Raw genomic sequence first — 17,225 nt, forward strand, 5'->3', positions numbered from 1 at the left:
ATGGTTGTGTGATACCTGCATCATCCAAATGCGCTCGTTCAACGTTTCATTTGTTTCGTCATCATCTCCTCGATTCAATAAGTTAAATTTCACCGGTTTCGCTCAAACATCATCGCCATTGTATGTCCGAAGCTCGATTCCAGCTGCCAATCGCAAGCGTAAACCGATTAGAAGTGCAAAACCGGCTACTAGTTCCGAGTCTTTGGTGAATAAATACCCGACCGTCAACTGTTACTGTAATAATGCCAATGACTGAACTGGTCAAGCAAAGTGTTTTGGCTAAGAATGTCAGTGTCATTGGGATCCCTCACCGTGCAAATGAAGATCTCTCCACTCTTGCTGTAAAATTGTTCTCAATAATCGGCTGTGAGGTTTTGAAAACAGACATTTTTGGTTGCTACCGTGTAAAGAATGGCAGCTCCTGGACGAACATCTTTATCGTAAAGTTTCAAAATCTCGGTAAGAAGGGCCAGGTACTGAGAGCAAAAGGATCCAAAGAAGTGAGATTGAGCGATATTGTTGGAGCATCGCAAATGAATGCTGACCCCTTGGTTTTCATCAACAATCATGTTACTCCTCACTTTGGCAAACTCCTAGCTGAAGGTCGAAAAGCAGTGAAGGAGAGGAAGGTTCACTACAGTTGGCTGAATAAAAACGGCTGTCATGTACGTTTCGAAGTCAACGGGAGGGAGTTTATTTACCGAAGTATCAAGGAGCTGAATGAGTTGATTTCGAGTAACGTGGTTAGGACTGCAGACCATTCCACTCGGCATCATAAGAGGCCGCGACCAGTGGATACCGATGTGTCGCCGACCAGTGCTCATCGTTCTAAGAGATAAGATCTTTTTCCGTTTCTGTTTACAAGTGATTTGGTTGCAGTGAATTTGTGGTTAATTGAGAAATTTTGATTTAAATAAGAATTTATCTAAGCTTTTTGAATTTTTTTTTAAATTTTTTATTTTTTAATATTTTCTTTCTTCATTTTGATCGGTTTTTTGATCTGATTTTATTTTTTATTTTGTTTTAATTTTTCTTTTCTTATCGATTTGATTTTCGATCTTTGTTAAACTTTCAATTTAAATTTTGATTTTATTTTTGGGTCAAAGTTTATTGAATCCTCAGTATCTCTTGCAAGTTAATTTGGAGGGTTAATAAAGGAGCATTTAACTAAATTAGTGCTGTCTTTTTCTTTTTAATTTTTGACTGTCGTAAGACATTGTTCTATTATTCTGTGAAGAAATCGTAAGACCATCTAAGTAAGACCAGCTTCAATATTTTATGTTCACAGATATCTTAACTTCGATTAAAATTGTCAATTAATATCGTTTTACTACTGCGAAAGACTGCTTATAAAGGCTTTTTTTTATATTGTTATTGCTAGTTTCTGATCAAGCTCGATAAACTGTAAGTCCTGTATGTAAGACCATATTTAATTTGTTTTTGCTTATCAGACTCTAACGCACTGACATTTGTTTGAATTATGGCTACTGATGACTTAAGAGTGTACTATCAAAATGTAAGGGGTCTTAAAACGAAAACCCTTATATTCAGGACTAACCTGCTGTGTGCTTTGTATGACGTCATTCTTTTGTGTGAGACGTGGCTTAGAGCTGATGTTTTTACATCAGAGCTATTTGATGACAGGTTTATAGTTTTTAGGAAAGACCGTAATAATCTTGCGATTGGAAAGGATGATGGCGGGGGTTGTCTAATTGCTGTTAGAAAGGAACTAGTTTCAAAACGGATTTATGACTTTGAGTTAGACAATGATATTTGGGTCTCGGTAGAACATGCAGACGGTGGTAAGACTTATTTTAATGTGAAGTACATTGAGCCTGGCACCTGTTTAAGAGCCTATAAGTTACATTTTGATAAGATTGTTGAAAACCTGATGTCGTGTGAAGTAGACGACTCGTTCGTTTTATTTGGAGATTACAATCTCGGAGACAATATTGCTTGGGAGGGTGACCCGACCATGAATGTATACGGTTCTTCAGGTGTCAAAGGTGCTATTCCAAAGGCCCTTTTGGACACAATGTCCCTTTGTGGTATGCAACAGCTCAATTTGATTAGAAATGTGATCTCCCGGACGATTGACCTGTTCATTACGAACGTCCAGCCTCAGGCAGTGAAAGTAGAGAGATCGAAAGATCCGCTGGTTAGTGAAGATGGTTTTCATCCAGCGCTTTTTGTGAAACTGAAATCTCAAAGGCTTAAACTGGTGGCTGACAATAGGCCATCGAAGGTGAATTTTTAAATGATGGTCTGTCAAGGGTTGATTGGCACGCTGAACTGGACGGTCTGGACATGGATGATGTGGTAAGAAAATTCTATTGCGTGTTACAGCCGTTTATAGATAGAATGCCTAAAGTCTTTGTCCCGTCTAGGGACTATCCAGCGTATTATTCCTATGAACTGATTGCTCTGGTCAAGAAAAAAGACTCACTGAGATTGAAGATGAAAGGAGAGTTGTGTCCAATATCTAGATTGAGGCTTAAGTCTGAATTTAGTGGGCTTCGTAGATCAGTTAAAGTGATGAAGAAGAAGTGCTTTGACGATTATGTGAAGGATTGTGAGGAGAAGTTAAAATCCAACACTAAATGCTTCTTTACCTTCACTAAATCTTTGATGAAGACCAACTCGCTGCCTAGCAGTATGAAGTATTTGGGTGAGGAAGCCGTTGATAGGCCATCTATATGTAATTTATTTGCCAAGTACTTCAACTCAGTTTATAATCCGTCTGTTGAGCGTTCTGGCGAATTAGTCATGGATCCGTTTGCTCACCAGGAACCCCATCATTTAGTAATATCCGACATGACATTCAGTCCCGATGAGGTGCAAGAGGCACTTAAGGGGTTTGATAAAAATAAAGTAACCAGTCCGAATGGTATTCCGATGATGTTTTTCATTCAGCTATCGATTTCACTCAAGTTACCTCTTTCTATTCTTTTTAACAAGTCGATGGCTGAAAGAAAGTTTCCCTCAAGTTGGAAGGTGAGCTTTGTATCTCCAATTTTTAAGGATGGCGATAAGGACTGTGTCTCGAATTATAGACCGGTGAGTATTTTATGTGCAGTGTCGAAGGTGTTCGAAAGGCTGGTGTTTAATAAACTGTTCGAGGCAATTAAGACTGACATCCACCATTCTCACCATTCTACAAGAAGAGGTCCACACAGACAAACCTTATGGAATATGTCTCGTCAGTTGCTGATACCATTGTTAATGGTGGACAAGTTGATACAGTGTATACAGATTTCGCTAAAGCGTTCGATAAGGTTGATCACAGCATTCTCCTAAAAAACTGACTCAGTTCGGACTTTCTGCAGACTTAATTCAGTGGTTTTCGTCATATCTACGCAACAGAACTCAAATCGTCGTTATTGGTGGCTTCAAATCTGATGCGTTGGTGCCCACGTCAGGAGTACCTCAAGGATCTATTTTGGGTCCATTGCTGTTCATTATGTTTATAAACGACTTGTTATCTTCGCTGCCATCCTGCTCAGGTTTTGCAGATGACCTGAAGTTGTTTAGAGCGATAAGTACGTCTTACGATTGTCAATTGCTTCAAGATGACATTGGGACGGTGGTTAAATGGTGTAAGGAAAATAATATGGTTCTCAATGTTGGAAAGTGTGCAGTTATGTCAACTACTCACAGTCTAAACAAAATATCGTTTCCTTACACTATTGATGGAGTAGTGCTGGAAAGAGTATCATTAAAGAAAGACCTTGGAGTTATTATGAATGACAAATTGTCGTTTACTGATCACATTGATCACATGGTTCGTAAGTCCTATAAGACACTTGGCTTTATATTCCGCTGTGGAAAATACTTTACTAACCAATCCAGTCTACGTCTTTTATACTCATCTCTCATCAGAAGCCGGCTTGAATATTGTTCGTCGGTCTGGAGTCCGTTTTATCATGATGCGGTGCAACAGGTTGAGAGAGTCCAAAAGAAATTTACTCGTATGTTTTATTTCAAATTTGGTATTGGAAACCCGAGACCTCCTTATAATGAGCGTTTGAAACATCTGAAACTTCAATCGTTGGAGACACGTCGACTGAATGGTGATGAAGTTATGCTATACAAGCTAATACATAATCATGTGGACTCAGTGCTTTCTCAGCGTCTTTCTTTTCGGCAACCAGTTAGGACAACGAGACAATCAGATGTGTTTTATCTTCCAAGGATGGTTCATTATTTCAATAATTTTTTATGTACGGATTGTGTTTTTTTTTTCTTTTAACTTTTAAATTTTTTTTTCTAATCAATGATTGTAGATTTTTTCTATTGTTTGTTTTTTGTAATAGACTGAATTGTTATTGGGCTCTGGCCTGTTATTTGGTCTTTAAACGAAAATAAATAACTAAATAAATGACTTCTGCAGTCCTTCATCGAAAACGCACCCGCCGACCACATCTGTAATCAATCCATCAGATGTCGCTTATCGCAAGCCGAAACATATCGAAGATTCTCAAGTCGAATTCGAGGTCGAATCCGAAAAATGTACAGTCAAATACTCTGGTGAAAATGAATCACACCCGCCGATCATACCTGTAACTAATCACAACGATGCCGCTTTGACCAAGCCAAAACGTACCGAAGATTTGGAAGCGGAATACGAAAATCAGATAGTCAAATCTACTGGTGCAAATGAATCGCACTTGTCAACTGCATTTGTAATCAATCAACCCGATATCGCTCAACACAGTTCCTTCGCCGATGTATTAACTAAATCGTCAATTGCTAAACCGGCGCCCCATGAAGTCATGGACGAAATGATTAAACCGCAAAATGATTCAACTCAGTCACGACGTATTCTTTCGCCGCTGCCTGAGACACGTAAAGTAGCTTATGTCTCGAGAGTACATCGTGATACTACTGAAGAGGAAATGATCGATTATTTATTAACGAAAAACGCGATTACGTCGGCAGATGATGTGTCATGCACGAAATTGATTTCGCCCAATGTAGATCTGAACACTGTTAGCTTTGTGTCGTTTAAGATATCGGGCAGTTCTGAAATGTTTCGTTTAATAACTGAAGATAAATTTTGGCCCAATAAGATTATTGTTCGTGAATTTATGAATCGCTAGAATCCGATAGGGTTCCGATTTCTAGTTTATGTTTTGTATATTTTGTCGTTCCCTGAAATTTGTAATAGTTTCTAAAGTTAATTATTGTTTTTGTATGCCAAATATTCAGCCAGTTATTTGGCGGTGTTAATAAATTCATTCATTCATTCATTCAAACATTTCTGAAAATCAATTTCTGACAATTTTCGATCAAATGAAGTAATAGATCAAAGTACCTGGTTCTGATTCGCTTTTGAATACTTTAACATTGTGCAGAATCTACTTCTTTAGATTCTTCGATGACACCGTACTTACGGGACCTAGCGGGAAAATATTTTCGCAAAGTTTTGGAAAGCTGCGGTCAACTCGTCAACCAAATGTAAACAGTTGGAAATAGTTTTAAAAAAAACTGACACGAAAGGCTTTGCATTTTTTTTAAATATTGAAGTTCGTGTAAAAAACACTCTGTCAGAGATTTTAGGTGCAATGTAAAAAAAAATATTTGTGAACATGTAAAGGCATCCCATTTCCATGAAACAGGTTTTATTTAACTGATTGTTATTTTTTTTACTGTTTTAGTTCGATTTATCCGTTTTACATTTATTTATTTTGAAAAATTCAATATCCATAAATTTCTGCACAAGTTAATGATAATCAATTGATTTAAATATTGCCGAATAAAAATTGTCTCCACATGTTCCACTTAACAGCAGTTATTTACGATTATCGTTTACGATTGCGACAATATAAATTTTTGTTAAAAATAATTTATGGTTCTGATACTGCTGTGTCATTCGAGTATTCTGTGCACAACAGCGATAAAGTATATTTATTTCCATTGAGATTTTCGCATCGTTTTCTTAAATACAATACCGGTTTCTTCATCGATTTTTCTTTTGCGATACAGAATATCTTTGCATATTTACCCAACGAAGCGAAAGTCACACGAGATTATTCTGCTAAGCTTTGACGCAATTTACAAAATAGGAGGATAAAATATGGCGAGTGTTTCGAACTGCATATTATTTATGTAGAGTAATGAATTAATTTACCTGTTCACAGCTGGATCTACACGACATGATGTAAATGAGATCCACTTAATCTACTAAATTAGATATAATTTGCGTGCATAACCGCGAGGTGTTAAAACTCGAAAAAGCAAAGAGATTGATTGCGTAAAGACGGTTTTAATTATGTTTTTGACAATTTCATAGGATTGTGATTAACGTGTAAGAATAAGTGATTAACGTATGCGACAAATTGTGTACACGTTTTACCACAAGCGTCAAACACATTTTTAATTAATTTTCACTTACACATTCATGGCATCGAAGCAAATTCATATATATACTTATATGCCAATAACTTCCAATTTCACGAATAATAAATTTCGCCAATGTGACGCTGAGCCATTCATTCCTTAAAACGAATCCATAAATTGCAATTTTGAATTGGAAAGGACTGGTTAAGTTATTTAAATATTAATGTACTAGACCCAGCTTCATTAATTAAAGATCATATCATCGTTTTAGATATACATACATATCCAGACCGTTTGCTTGCACATTTTCATTGATTTTCTTTGTGCTCCCGTTTATATTAAGCCACATTGCATATTTTCATGGCTCTTTCATATAATCTATCCATAATCTAATATTATTTTATGTGCTTTGAAAAACATTCGGTGAATTCGTATCCCGTCTTTCTCTCGCCGTACCGCTCCATCGTTCCATTTCTTTCACACAACCACTTATTCCTGCATGTTCTCCATTTTATGTACCTTGGAAATTCCACTAGGCTAAAACCGTGACCATAATACGGCAGAAATAAATTGCATAAGAAGCTTAAATGCAAAGGAAGTTATGCCCTTATAAATTGTCGAAAATCTGTTTTAATTGCTAGCCAAATAATTTGTGCTTTTTCTTCCATTTCAATATGGGTTATGAACTGAAAACGGACTCAAGCGAATAAGAAATCATTTTGGAATGGTTTTAATTAATAATCGTTAAATTGCGGTTTTCATAGAATTTAAAATGCAGTCAATTTTTACGAGATATCGGTGGGATATTGCCGTTAAAATGTTTAAGGACAATGCTGTTTTTTAACGACCGTTACTGCGCTCAGTCAGATGGTGTATAAGTTCAATTTATATTGCAGTAGAGTGAACCGTAGTGAAGAAGAGGATGTTGTGTTATTTTTAGTTAGTCTCATACGTTTCTTTGCTTTCTTTTACTTTGTTTTCAGTGTACTCAACTTTCAGTAGCTGGTGAAGAGTAACAATGTTTTACCTCGCTCCCAGATTTGCTAAAAATCCATTTTTTTTCAAAAAAGGCGTGATTTGTGCCATTTTAAGGAGGAAGGAACTGGCTTCGAGACAAAAATGCTATTTGGTTAGTTTAGTTACAGACGAGTTATTTACTTTACTTCTGCTCTATAGATTTGCCTTGAATTGTACCCCACGCACTATGTAGGTTAAGGGATGATAACAAATTGATTTAATAAAAAAAATTCTAAGTACCCTTCAATGTCCAATAAAATAGTTATAATAAGAAATGGATGACTTTAGTTCTAGCACAATTTAAGTTCTGGGAAGTAAAGAAAATTTAAAATAATAGCTTCATTGCGTCAGCAAAAATGTCTGCTCAAAAATACCTTTCGGTAAAATCAATTTGAAACAAAAGTTACCATATGGATGATATATGTATGCATGCCACACACGTCACATAAACCTTGTTCTAAATCAAAATGAAAACAAATTAACAAACAACAACGTATAACTAAAGAAAAATTAGTGTTAATATCGTTTTCAACATGTCATAACAAAAAACGGGTAGAGCCAAGAAAAACCGCAAAGCAAATGTGTATTCATTGTGAGAAATTGAACGTGACTAGCATTTTTCTGTTCAATATGCTATTTGGGAAGAGGTATACGCAGAACACAATAGTCTGATCTTTTACACTTAACTTGAATACAAATTGTATGAGAGACCATAAATAATTCAGTGAAATGCTCTTTGCTAAATTGATCATAATTGATTAATGCCCGACGTCAAATATCATGAACTTGTCCTTTTACTATCTTAGTTACAATATCCTGTGACAGTTTTCTAGTTCATATCATTTTCTTTGACAACATTCTAGTTTACTCCACCAATATTATGTCAAATGACAGAGACTAATAATTTTATTTGATATCCTAACTTAAAATAGCATGAAGTTTAGGTGCAGGTGGTAATTTCCTCCTTCTCCATAAACTTTATAATAATCTTGTACGAGCCAATTAATAAGCAATCGCAACTTCTATCAGGGATGGTAATAGAACTTTAGAACTTTAATTTAATTTGACTTCAAAAGAAGTTTACTGAAATTTCAATCTATCCTTTAAAACACCACATTATCACATCCATAGACCGGATTTAAATTGGAGATATTTTTGATGTCTCGAGATTCTCAATAAATTTTGCGAATCGATTGATATTATTTCAAAATATAGAGTGTTACATCAGCTACTTTCTTTGAATCATATATTTTAAGCACGAAATATTTTTCATGACGCAGTGCGAAAATGACTACTTTCGCCCCGCATTATAATCAATTTTCGCCAACCTTGACATAAAAAGTTTTGTTCATAACTCAGGGAAAGTGTTTTTGTTTTTTTTTTGGCGTGTACACATGAACTCTTGCCTTTGGCTCGAGTTGCAACACTGCTTACTCGCAAAAATCCACTTTCATTTTGTTACGAAAATAACTATTACTTCATTAGCTGTAAGATCCATGTTGTAATATAGGATAGCATGACCATAGCATAGCGTTCATCAGCTGTTTTTCTCATAATTGTACGTAAATCATGTTCACTATCTGTTTGAAATTTTATGCAATTAAGCCAAGGATAGACATAAATGAATGTTTATTAATTGTAGGAACGGCAATTTTAAGCATTTACTCTTTACTTCCGACTTGGTGACTATTCATTTGTAATATCTGAGAACGGAACGGACTTCTACAAGTTTACACGATTGTGTGTAACGTATAAAATTCTCAATTTCCCTTCCCTATCCACTTTACCGATCTTGCAACGAAAATCATTGCCATATCGTATTCACTTAGCACAGTACCACAAAGTGTCAATTTTTCTTCAGCAATGTTTTTTTTTTGAAAAGTCCAGTTAACGTGTTTAACCGGAAAGTTAAACGCAACACTTGAAAGCACTCTTTCTCATAAACCCCGCAGTTTCTCTTGAAAACACCTTGGACTGGACTTATTAATATGGTTGGCAAGCAAATTTAACGTTGATACAACACAGTCCAAGCATGAGCAATCATAGTGGTCAGCTTCAGAAAGTACTCTATTTTACATGAAAATGTTTTTACAGTGTTTAACGTTTACTCACTGTCCAGTTTCAGTACTCTATTTAGAGTGCGATCAAGGTTTGTTCATTTATTTTTTGTCTTCAGACACAAATTGAGGGATTCTTTTGAAAAACATCCTACCGAAATCGGACGCATTTTCCAGTGGAATTTTTTATATGTGCCTAGAAAGGACTTCGACCCTAGAACCCAAAACCAATTTCAAAAAAATTCTTCGAAGCTTTTGTGACTGGTGAAAGGTGATCAAAAACCGAAAACTTGCACTTTTCTTACCAAAATTTCTCCGGGTACACGAGCCGTACAGGGTCGTGCTGGGTGTCATTAGAAAGGTAATCACATGTTCTATTCAGCCGAATAGAGACTCATTGGCTTTAAAATTAATCCACACTGAAATATGTGCAGTTGAAGTTAGAAGTTGAAATGTTTAAGTGCCCATATTTTTTCGCATATGCATCCAAACCCCATAAGACCCTATTTGGCCCAAAAGCACATAAAATTACCTTATGATACCCCACACCACCAAGTACGGCTCGTGTAACTGGAGAAATATTGGTAATAAAAGTGCAAGTTTTCGGTTGAAAACTTCAACTGCACATATTTCAGTGTGGATTAATTTTAAAACCACTGAGTCTCTATTCGGCTCAATAGTACATGTGATTACATTTCTAATGACACCCCACACGACCCTGTAGGGCTCGTGTACCCGGAGAAATTTTGGTAAGAAAAGTGCAAGTTTTCGGTTTTTGATCACCTTTCACCAGTCACAAAAGCTTCAAAGAATTTTCTTGAAAGTGGTTTTGGGTTCTAGGGTTGAAGTCCTTTCTAGGCACATATAAAAAATTCCACTGGAAAATGCGTCCGATTTCGGTAGGCTGTTTTTCAAAAGAATCCCTCATTACGAACAAGATTTCATGTAAAGGACTATGGCAATTTTTACAAACGTCGCTGTTGCCAAAACGAGTTGTAACTTACCTCCTAATGCATAAAGCAATACTATTTCGATACTTATGTCTAAAATAGTTATTATTATTGCATATGTCACTCAAGTATACAGTAAAATAAAAGAATATTTACCGAAAGGAAATCGGTAAGCTAACGTAAAATCAATCAGAAAAGTAACTAAGTTCTGTTTCGTCGATAACTTTAGATGAATACAACGTATATAATACTATACAACATTCTGTCCCATGTCGTTGTGGTGTCTGTGAAATACATCGGTTAATATTTGGCTCAAATATTTACCCTAAAAAACTTTACTTGTAAATACGTTGTATACATGTTACAAATGTTTTTTTTATACATACACGACATCGCAACAGACACATACAAAATGATCGTAGGTAGTTGTAAGTTCTTGAAGTCTGAATTGATTTTGTGTATAAACTTTTCAATTGCATTGTTCCTAAAATGTATAGAAAACAGTCCCTCTAACTGTCAACTGCATGAATTTTCCATGATTTTTCCCATTAGTCCATAACATAAATAAGTATAGTGTGTGTACTACATGAGCAATATAATATATTTTCACTCGATTCAAGTATACACCGAGAATACATTTTATATTGTTCCGTACACTAGCTTTACTGCATTTCTATCGCTGTTTAGCCACTCATAACGAGTAGCACACAATTGCTATAAATATGTGTGGTATTTCATGGCAAATATACCAAATAATATTGAAAAAGCGTCTTGCTTTTGCTGGAAAACGCTTTATTGTGAGAAAACCCGCAGATTATCGGTGTTTAAATGTGGAGTATGTCTTATATGCACACAGCTGGTTAAACTGATCTCTTAAACGTGTTATTTTGTTGGTGTAAGTTTCCTTTTACCATTTCGTATATATACCGGTTTACTTCTTAGGCAACATTTGGTGAGAGTTTAATGTTTTAAGCACTAAAAAAGCCACAATTTATAAGTGGTATAGCTGCACATATAAATATTTGGTCTTAAACATTGCATCCATTATGAGAAAAGTGATTAACCATGTATTTTAATTACATTGTCTGTAACGTAAAACACACATATATGTATACAACGGGCTCAATTTACATAACAGCCCGCATATAATTTGATTTTCAAAAGCCACGCTGAATGTTTAGCAAAACTGTTTATAAATATCACTTTTTCGCTCACAGACTTTCAAGTTTCATAATCTCGTATCCACAAGTTATACACAAACTACTACGGGGTATAAATTAAAATTTGAGCATCTTTTATTTCGTGGCGAACACGTGCTGTATATCATCTCTGGCGTTCCATTTCTTTTTTCCTACTTCTTCTTGGTTCTTGTATACTTTTAGCCCATTGCTGGTGTTTGAAGCTGGAAGCATTTTATTTCAAAGCTCTCTTTTTGAAAACTTTTAACAAAAACCTTTTGAATCCGAAAATATGAAATTATAAACGTGGAACTTTTGTGTAAAACGGGGGTTAAATAGTTCAGTAAGTGTTCATATATTTCACGTTGCACAAGCATAAAGTATCAAAATCTCATGAGTTATTGTTTCAAAGTTTAAAGTATGACCTTAAGAATTTTTGGTTAGAGATAAGACTTATAAATGAATAAATATGTAAGTGCGCCGTATGAATGTGTGATACAATGTTTTTATAAGTTTTCCAGTGTGAAAGTATAAATTTAACATTTCATACAAAAATCAAAAACTTTCTAAGCCAAAAAAGACTTGAGAAAGTTGTTAGCAACAAAGCAATTTTGTCAATAAATTTTCCTAGTTTTCGTTATTATGCACGGTAGACAGATACATTCGGAAGTATTCTAAAAGTATGGTTCTGGTTCTCAAACCTTGACATTGCATGAAATCACTTCGAAGAATATATTACGCAGACCTCCTTCATGTCCGACTTTTCATACATTTGACCGACTTTGATCGATTTTTCCGAAAATTCGACCCGAAGTCTGTAGTTAATGATTATTAATTTTTTACCGACTTCTGTAAATTTTATCTTAAATTCAGACATTGGTTAGTAACATTTAAATATTATTTTCCGCTCAAAAAGATTATGGTAATAACTGTAGTTAGTTTAATAATTGTCGTCGTATTTTATATGACAAGTCTCACTAATCCCTGCATTACCCGGAGGCACTCCGATTTTTTTTTCACAAAAAATATCCGACTTTGCTGCGAAAAATGCCCGATTTATTGTAGGACTCACTTCATCTAGCTCGTTATTCGCCGACGACAACAAAATCTTCAGAAAAATCGAGAGTTTGGCAGACGGTTCTAGCTTACAATCGGACGTCGTATCCTTCTCGAAATGGTGTGACAACAATGACTTGAATCTGAAACCCCGAAAAGTGTTCGGCGTTGTCGATAACTTGCAAACTTCAACCGATAATCTATCAATACTCTATAAAAGATACGCCAATCGAAAAGAAAACGACAAAAAAGGAACTCGGTGTTATGTTTGATAGTAAAGAAAGCTTGGCTACCCACATCAATGAAATCACAAAAAAATCGTACCAACTAATTGGATTCATCTTTAGAAGTACTCAGAGCTTCAAACGTCCGGCTAGCCTAATCAAGCTTTACAACACGTATGTTCGAAGCAGACTGGAATATTGCAGTATCATTTGGAACCCCTACTATGTGAAATACAATTTACAAGGATACTGTACTACCGATTCAATCGGGCAAAACCTGACTACCCGACTAGACTGCAACATCTTAAAATGAAATCACTGGAAAGGAAACCCGTCGCCTCGGACTGGATGAAATGGTTCTGTACAAAATCATCCACGAACAACCATCACCTATTCTGCCTTCCTACGCAATCATCGAACATACAGCTCAATTCGCCGGTTCATCGAATGCAGAACAACCATAATGTTTACTTTCGGCACAGTGACATATTTAATTCCACTTACAACGAATATAAGTCAACGGTGAAAAGTCTGTACCCGTTTTAAACTGTTCTAAATTATTTTAGTCATCTGCTTTTTTCTCCTTTTTCTCTTTAAATTAGATTGCATAATTGATTATTTAATTAATTTTTTTTCTTGTTTAATTTTTTCTTAAGTTCAATGTATAATTGGGCCTAGGCCTGTTCCATTGTAACTATAAATAAATAAATCAATAAAGAAGAGGTAAACTTTTTCAAATCGCTTTAAAAATACTCGGCTCAGCTTTGTTTTTAAGGTCCACTTTGCGAATATCAGAAACCCAAACCATATTGTTTATTGTTTATGCTAATGAACGAGAGATGAAAATATGCTCGATGTTAATGTTGACCACTAAGATAGAATTTTGATAGCTCGATGGACAGGGATGATATATTAAATTTTCTGGTCTCAAAATAAAAAAATCAAAATTTCAGAGTGTCGCCATTCGCCTTAATTTATTGGCAGGAAAAAAATGATAATCTTAAACGATAACGTTCTAATCGTACATCATCTCCTTGTGAGATTCGAAATCAAAATGGACACTTTTATTAAAATTGGATTTTTCTTTCGTGAGAAAAAAAATTTAATATCATCCCAGTCATCAAAAATGTCAAAATCATAAAACCAAAAATGAAAATCTTGAAAGTTGGTTTTTATTATGATAGAAAATCTGACTAAGAAAATGACACTTAGAGGTCTCATTTCTTAGTAATTAGGTGCTCATTAAATTATTCATTTACTCATACAATACTCATTTCCATGAACTTTTTTACGGGCAACATTGTTAATCGTTAAACATGCTTTGTCGCAAATTCTTCGAAAAATTGCATGAACGGGACCGTTTAACAGCCATCATCAAATCGAGTACAATTTTTTTTATTATATATTTTCAGGATATAAAACGCCACGATCAAGGGGTGTATAGATGTAGAGTTGACTTCCGTACAAGCCAAACACAAAGCTTTCGCTACAACCTCACCATAATAAGTAAGTAGAATGTTTATAGTGGTTTTTATGTCTATCAATTTGAAAATGTGTGTCACCCCAGATTCAAAAATTCAAAATTGTGTGGAATATGTCGCTCCATTCATCTCTGCTAAATTTTTAATCAAATCATAACAAATTTCAATAAAAAGCATACAATGTTTCCTATAAAGGAAACATAAAATATTTTGCTATTTACGCGCGGCGAAAATTCCTGCTTTTACCGTATTTTAAAAGCATGACAAGCTTTTACGGGTATCGCTAAAAATTCCGAATGCTTACTTTTTTCATGGAAAAGTTTTTCCAATAAAAACTACAAATTATTTTATAGCAATAGCAATTCACATACAGTTCGATCGAGAGGTTTAACAATGTTTTGGTGCGGAGCAAAATAAAAAAAAAAACACAAAACGAGAAAGTTTGTCGTTTCGATTTCGTTGCTAATTTGAGCTTGTTTTACGATTTGTATTGCAAATAAGTGAGAATTAAACTAGAATTTTAATTCGCCCTCTGGACAGGGATAAATTAATTCTCGTTTTATTTTTATTTGCGTACATTTCTGGAACAGTTACAACATCAAAATCAGACAATTAAGAGCAATTTTGTGTTTTATGGAATGGTAGTAACTGTGCAGAATGAAAAACAAGCAACATGTAATAGCTCACAAAGGTTTCCACAATCTATCAAATATTTATAGATAAAATACATTTTGAGTTCATATTGTCTATTCAATGAGGTTGATGTAACTACATCCCAACAAACATCTCTTCGAGAAAAGTGTGACGCAGTCTTTGAAATACAATTTCTAAAATGAATGATATCGCTAGAGTTGACGCTTTCAGCTTCGTTGTGCAAAAATTAAATTTTACACCCAATTAGTTCAAACAAGCTGGCTTAGGTTTTCTCATCATCTGCCAAATAATTTTTACAAAAAAAAATTTAGACTGGAAACAACCAAAATTTTACCAAAAAAATCTGCGTCGCAAAGTTTCAGATGTTCAGGAACAGACCAGCAAGAAAATTTATCTGCCACATGCGACGCAGATTTTTTTGGTAAAATTTTGGTTGTTCCAGTCTAAATTTTTTTTGTAAAAATTATTTGGCAGATGATGAGAAAACCTAAGCCAGCTTGTTTGAACTAATTGGGTGTAAAATTTAATTTTTGCGTAACGAAGCTGAAAGCGTCAACTCTAGCGATATCATTCATTTTAGAAATTGTATTTCAAAGACTGCGTCACACTTTTCTCGAAGAGATTTTTGTTGGGATATCAGTTGTTTTACAAGTGTAGTCAACACTGCTTTTTATAACAGTTTACAGTTTTAATTCAAAAATTTTACGAAAATCGAAAATTTGACAAAATTCGAAAATTTGGCGAAATTTGACGAAATTTGAAAATTTGACAAAATTCGAAAATTTGACGAAATTTAACGAAATTTGAAAATTTGACGAAATTTGAAAATTTAACGAAATTTGACGAAATTTAACGAAATTCGAAAATTTGACGAAATTCAAAAATTTGACGAAATTCAAAAATTTGACGAAATTTGAAAATTTGACGAAATTAGAAAATTTGACGAAATTCGAAAATTTGACGAAATTTGACGAAAATCGAAAATTTGACGAAATTTGAGGAAATTAGAAATTTTGACGAAATTCGAAAATTTGACGAAATTCGAAAATTTGACGAAAATCGAAAATTTGACGAAATTCGAAATTTGACGAAATTTGAAAATTTGACGAAATTCGAAAATTTGACGAAGAAAGTAATTCTCTATCTGCCAGCATTCAAGAAATATCTCCAAAATCCCAATTTACCCACCCATTTCCAACTTTCGACATTTTTCACAAATGCCCTTCTTTTCTACTCGTAAAACTCTGAGACTTTGCCGAAGAAAGTAACTCTCTATCTGCCACCATTCACAAAATAACTCTAAAAACATAATTTACCCACCCATTTCCAACTTTCGACATTTTTCACATATGCCCCTCTGTTCTACTCGTAAAACTCTGAGACTTTGCCGAAGAAAGTAATTCTCTATCTCTCATAACCCAAAAAATATTAGCCCTTTCATCCTACGCTCGAGTAGCTCAAAATTTGGTCACTCTAATCACTCTAGCTCAAACGAATCTGACCCGATTTTTTTAATTATTTTTTTGTTCGAATCGTGTTACGAATACCTTTCATTTGATGGGTCGCACGCGTCTGTAGGTTTCAATACAGCTAAGCTACAGCCGAAAACGCGTTCCCGACCCTCGAAAACCACACTCAGAAACCACTTCGAGGCCAATAAAACAAAATTCTGGTTTTTCCTGGGGTAATGGCGTATCACATTTTCATTTTTATGCCCACCCTGAGGTTCCTGCAAAATTTCATGGAGATTGGCTGACTAGTTTCCGAGATCGACCGTCGATAGATAGACAGACAGATAGATAGATAGAAACATACAGAGTAAGTTGAAAGATTTTGATTGTTTGGAAAACGTTAATTTGGTGCATTTTCTATCAAAATGACCAACTTCAAAACGATGTATCTCCGGCAATTTTAAAGTTACATAGTCGAGTGATAGCTCGTTTTGCTCGTATTTGAAGCGCGAATAAGATAGATTAGGATTTGTGGTGATACAGGCCAAAGGAAAGAAACTTAAATTATCGCCTATATATAGTTGCCGCGTCTCAAAAAAATTTCTTCGTTCTTTTTTTGGAAGTCAGACTGCGTCAAGTCCTCCGCTATCGCTCCGGACATGATTTCCTGGAGTCACAAACCAACATCAAAATTTATCCAACGCATTTGGTCCAAAGCAAATTACAGTAGGTAAAATTTGGTTTGTTTTTTGGTTTTTCTGTCAGTTCTTTTGTAAGTGGATAAAAGGACTTGCGTCACACCTGTAAGTGGTTTCGGG

At 34.9% G+C, this 17,225-nt stretch overlaps 1 protein-coding gene across 4 annotated transcripts in view; it reads left to right on the plus strand.

Moving 5' to 3' along the window:
- LOC119076225 (nephrin) overlaps positions 1 to 17,225 on the plus strand; it is a 173,624-nt gene that overhangs the window by 93,587 nt on the left and 62,812 nt on the right. For all 4 annotated transcript variants that reach the window (XM_037182881.1, XM_037182882.1, XM_037182883.1 and 1 more), the window contains exon 5: positions 14,234 to 14,327. In XM_037182881.1, coding sequence (XP_037038776.1) covers positions 14,234 to 14,327 — 94 coding nt within the window. The remainder of the gene's footprint in view (positions 1 to 14,233; positions 14,328 to 17,225) is intronic.

Source organism: Bradysia coprophila, unplaced genomic scaffold (genome assembly GCF_014529535.1).
Source record: "Bradysia coprophila strain Holo2 unplaced genomic scaffold, BU_Bcop_v1 contig_232, whole genome shotgun sequence".
Lineage (NCBI taxonomy): Eukaryota > Metazoa > Arthropoda > Insecta > Diptera > Sciaridae > Bradysia > Bradysia coprophila.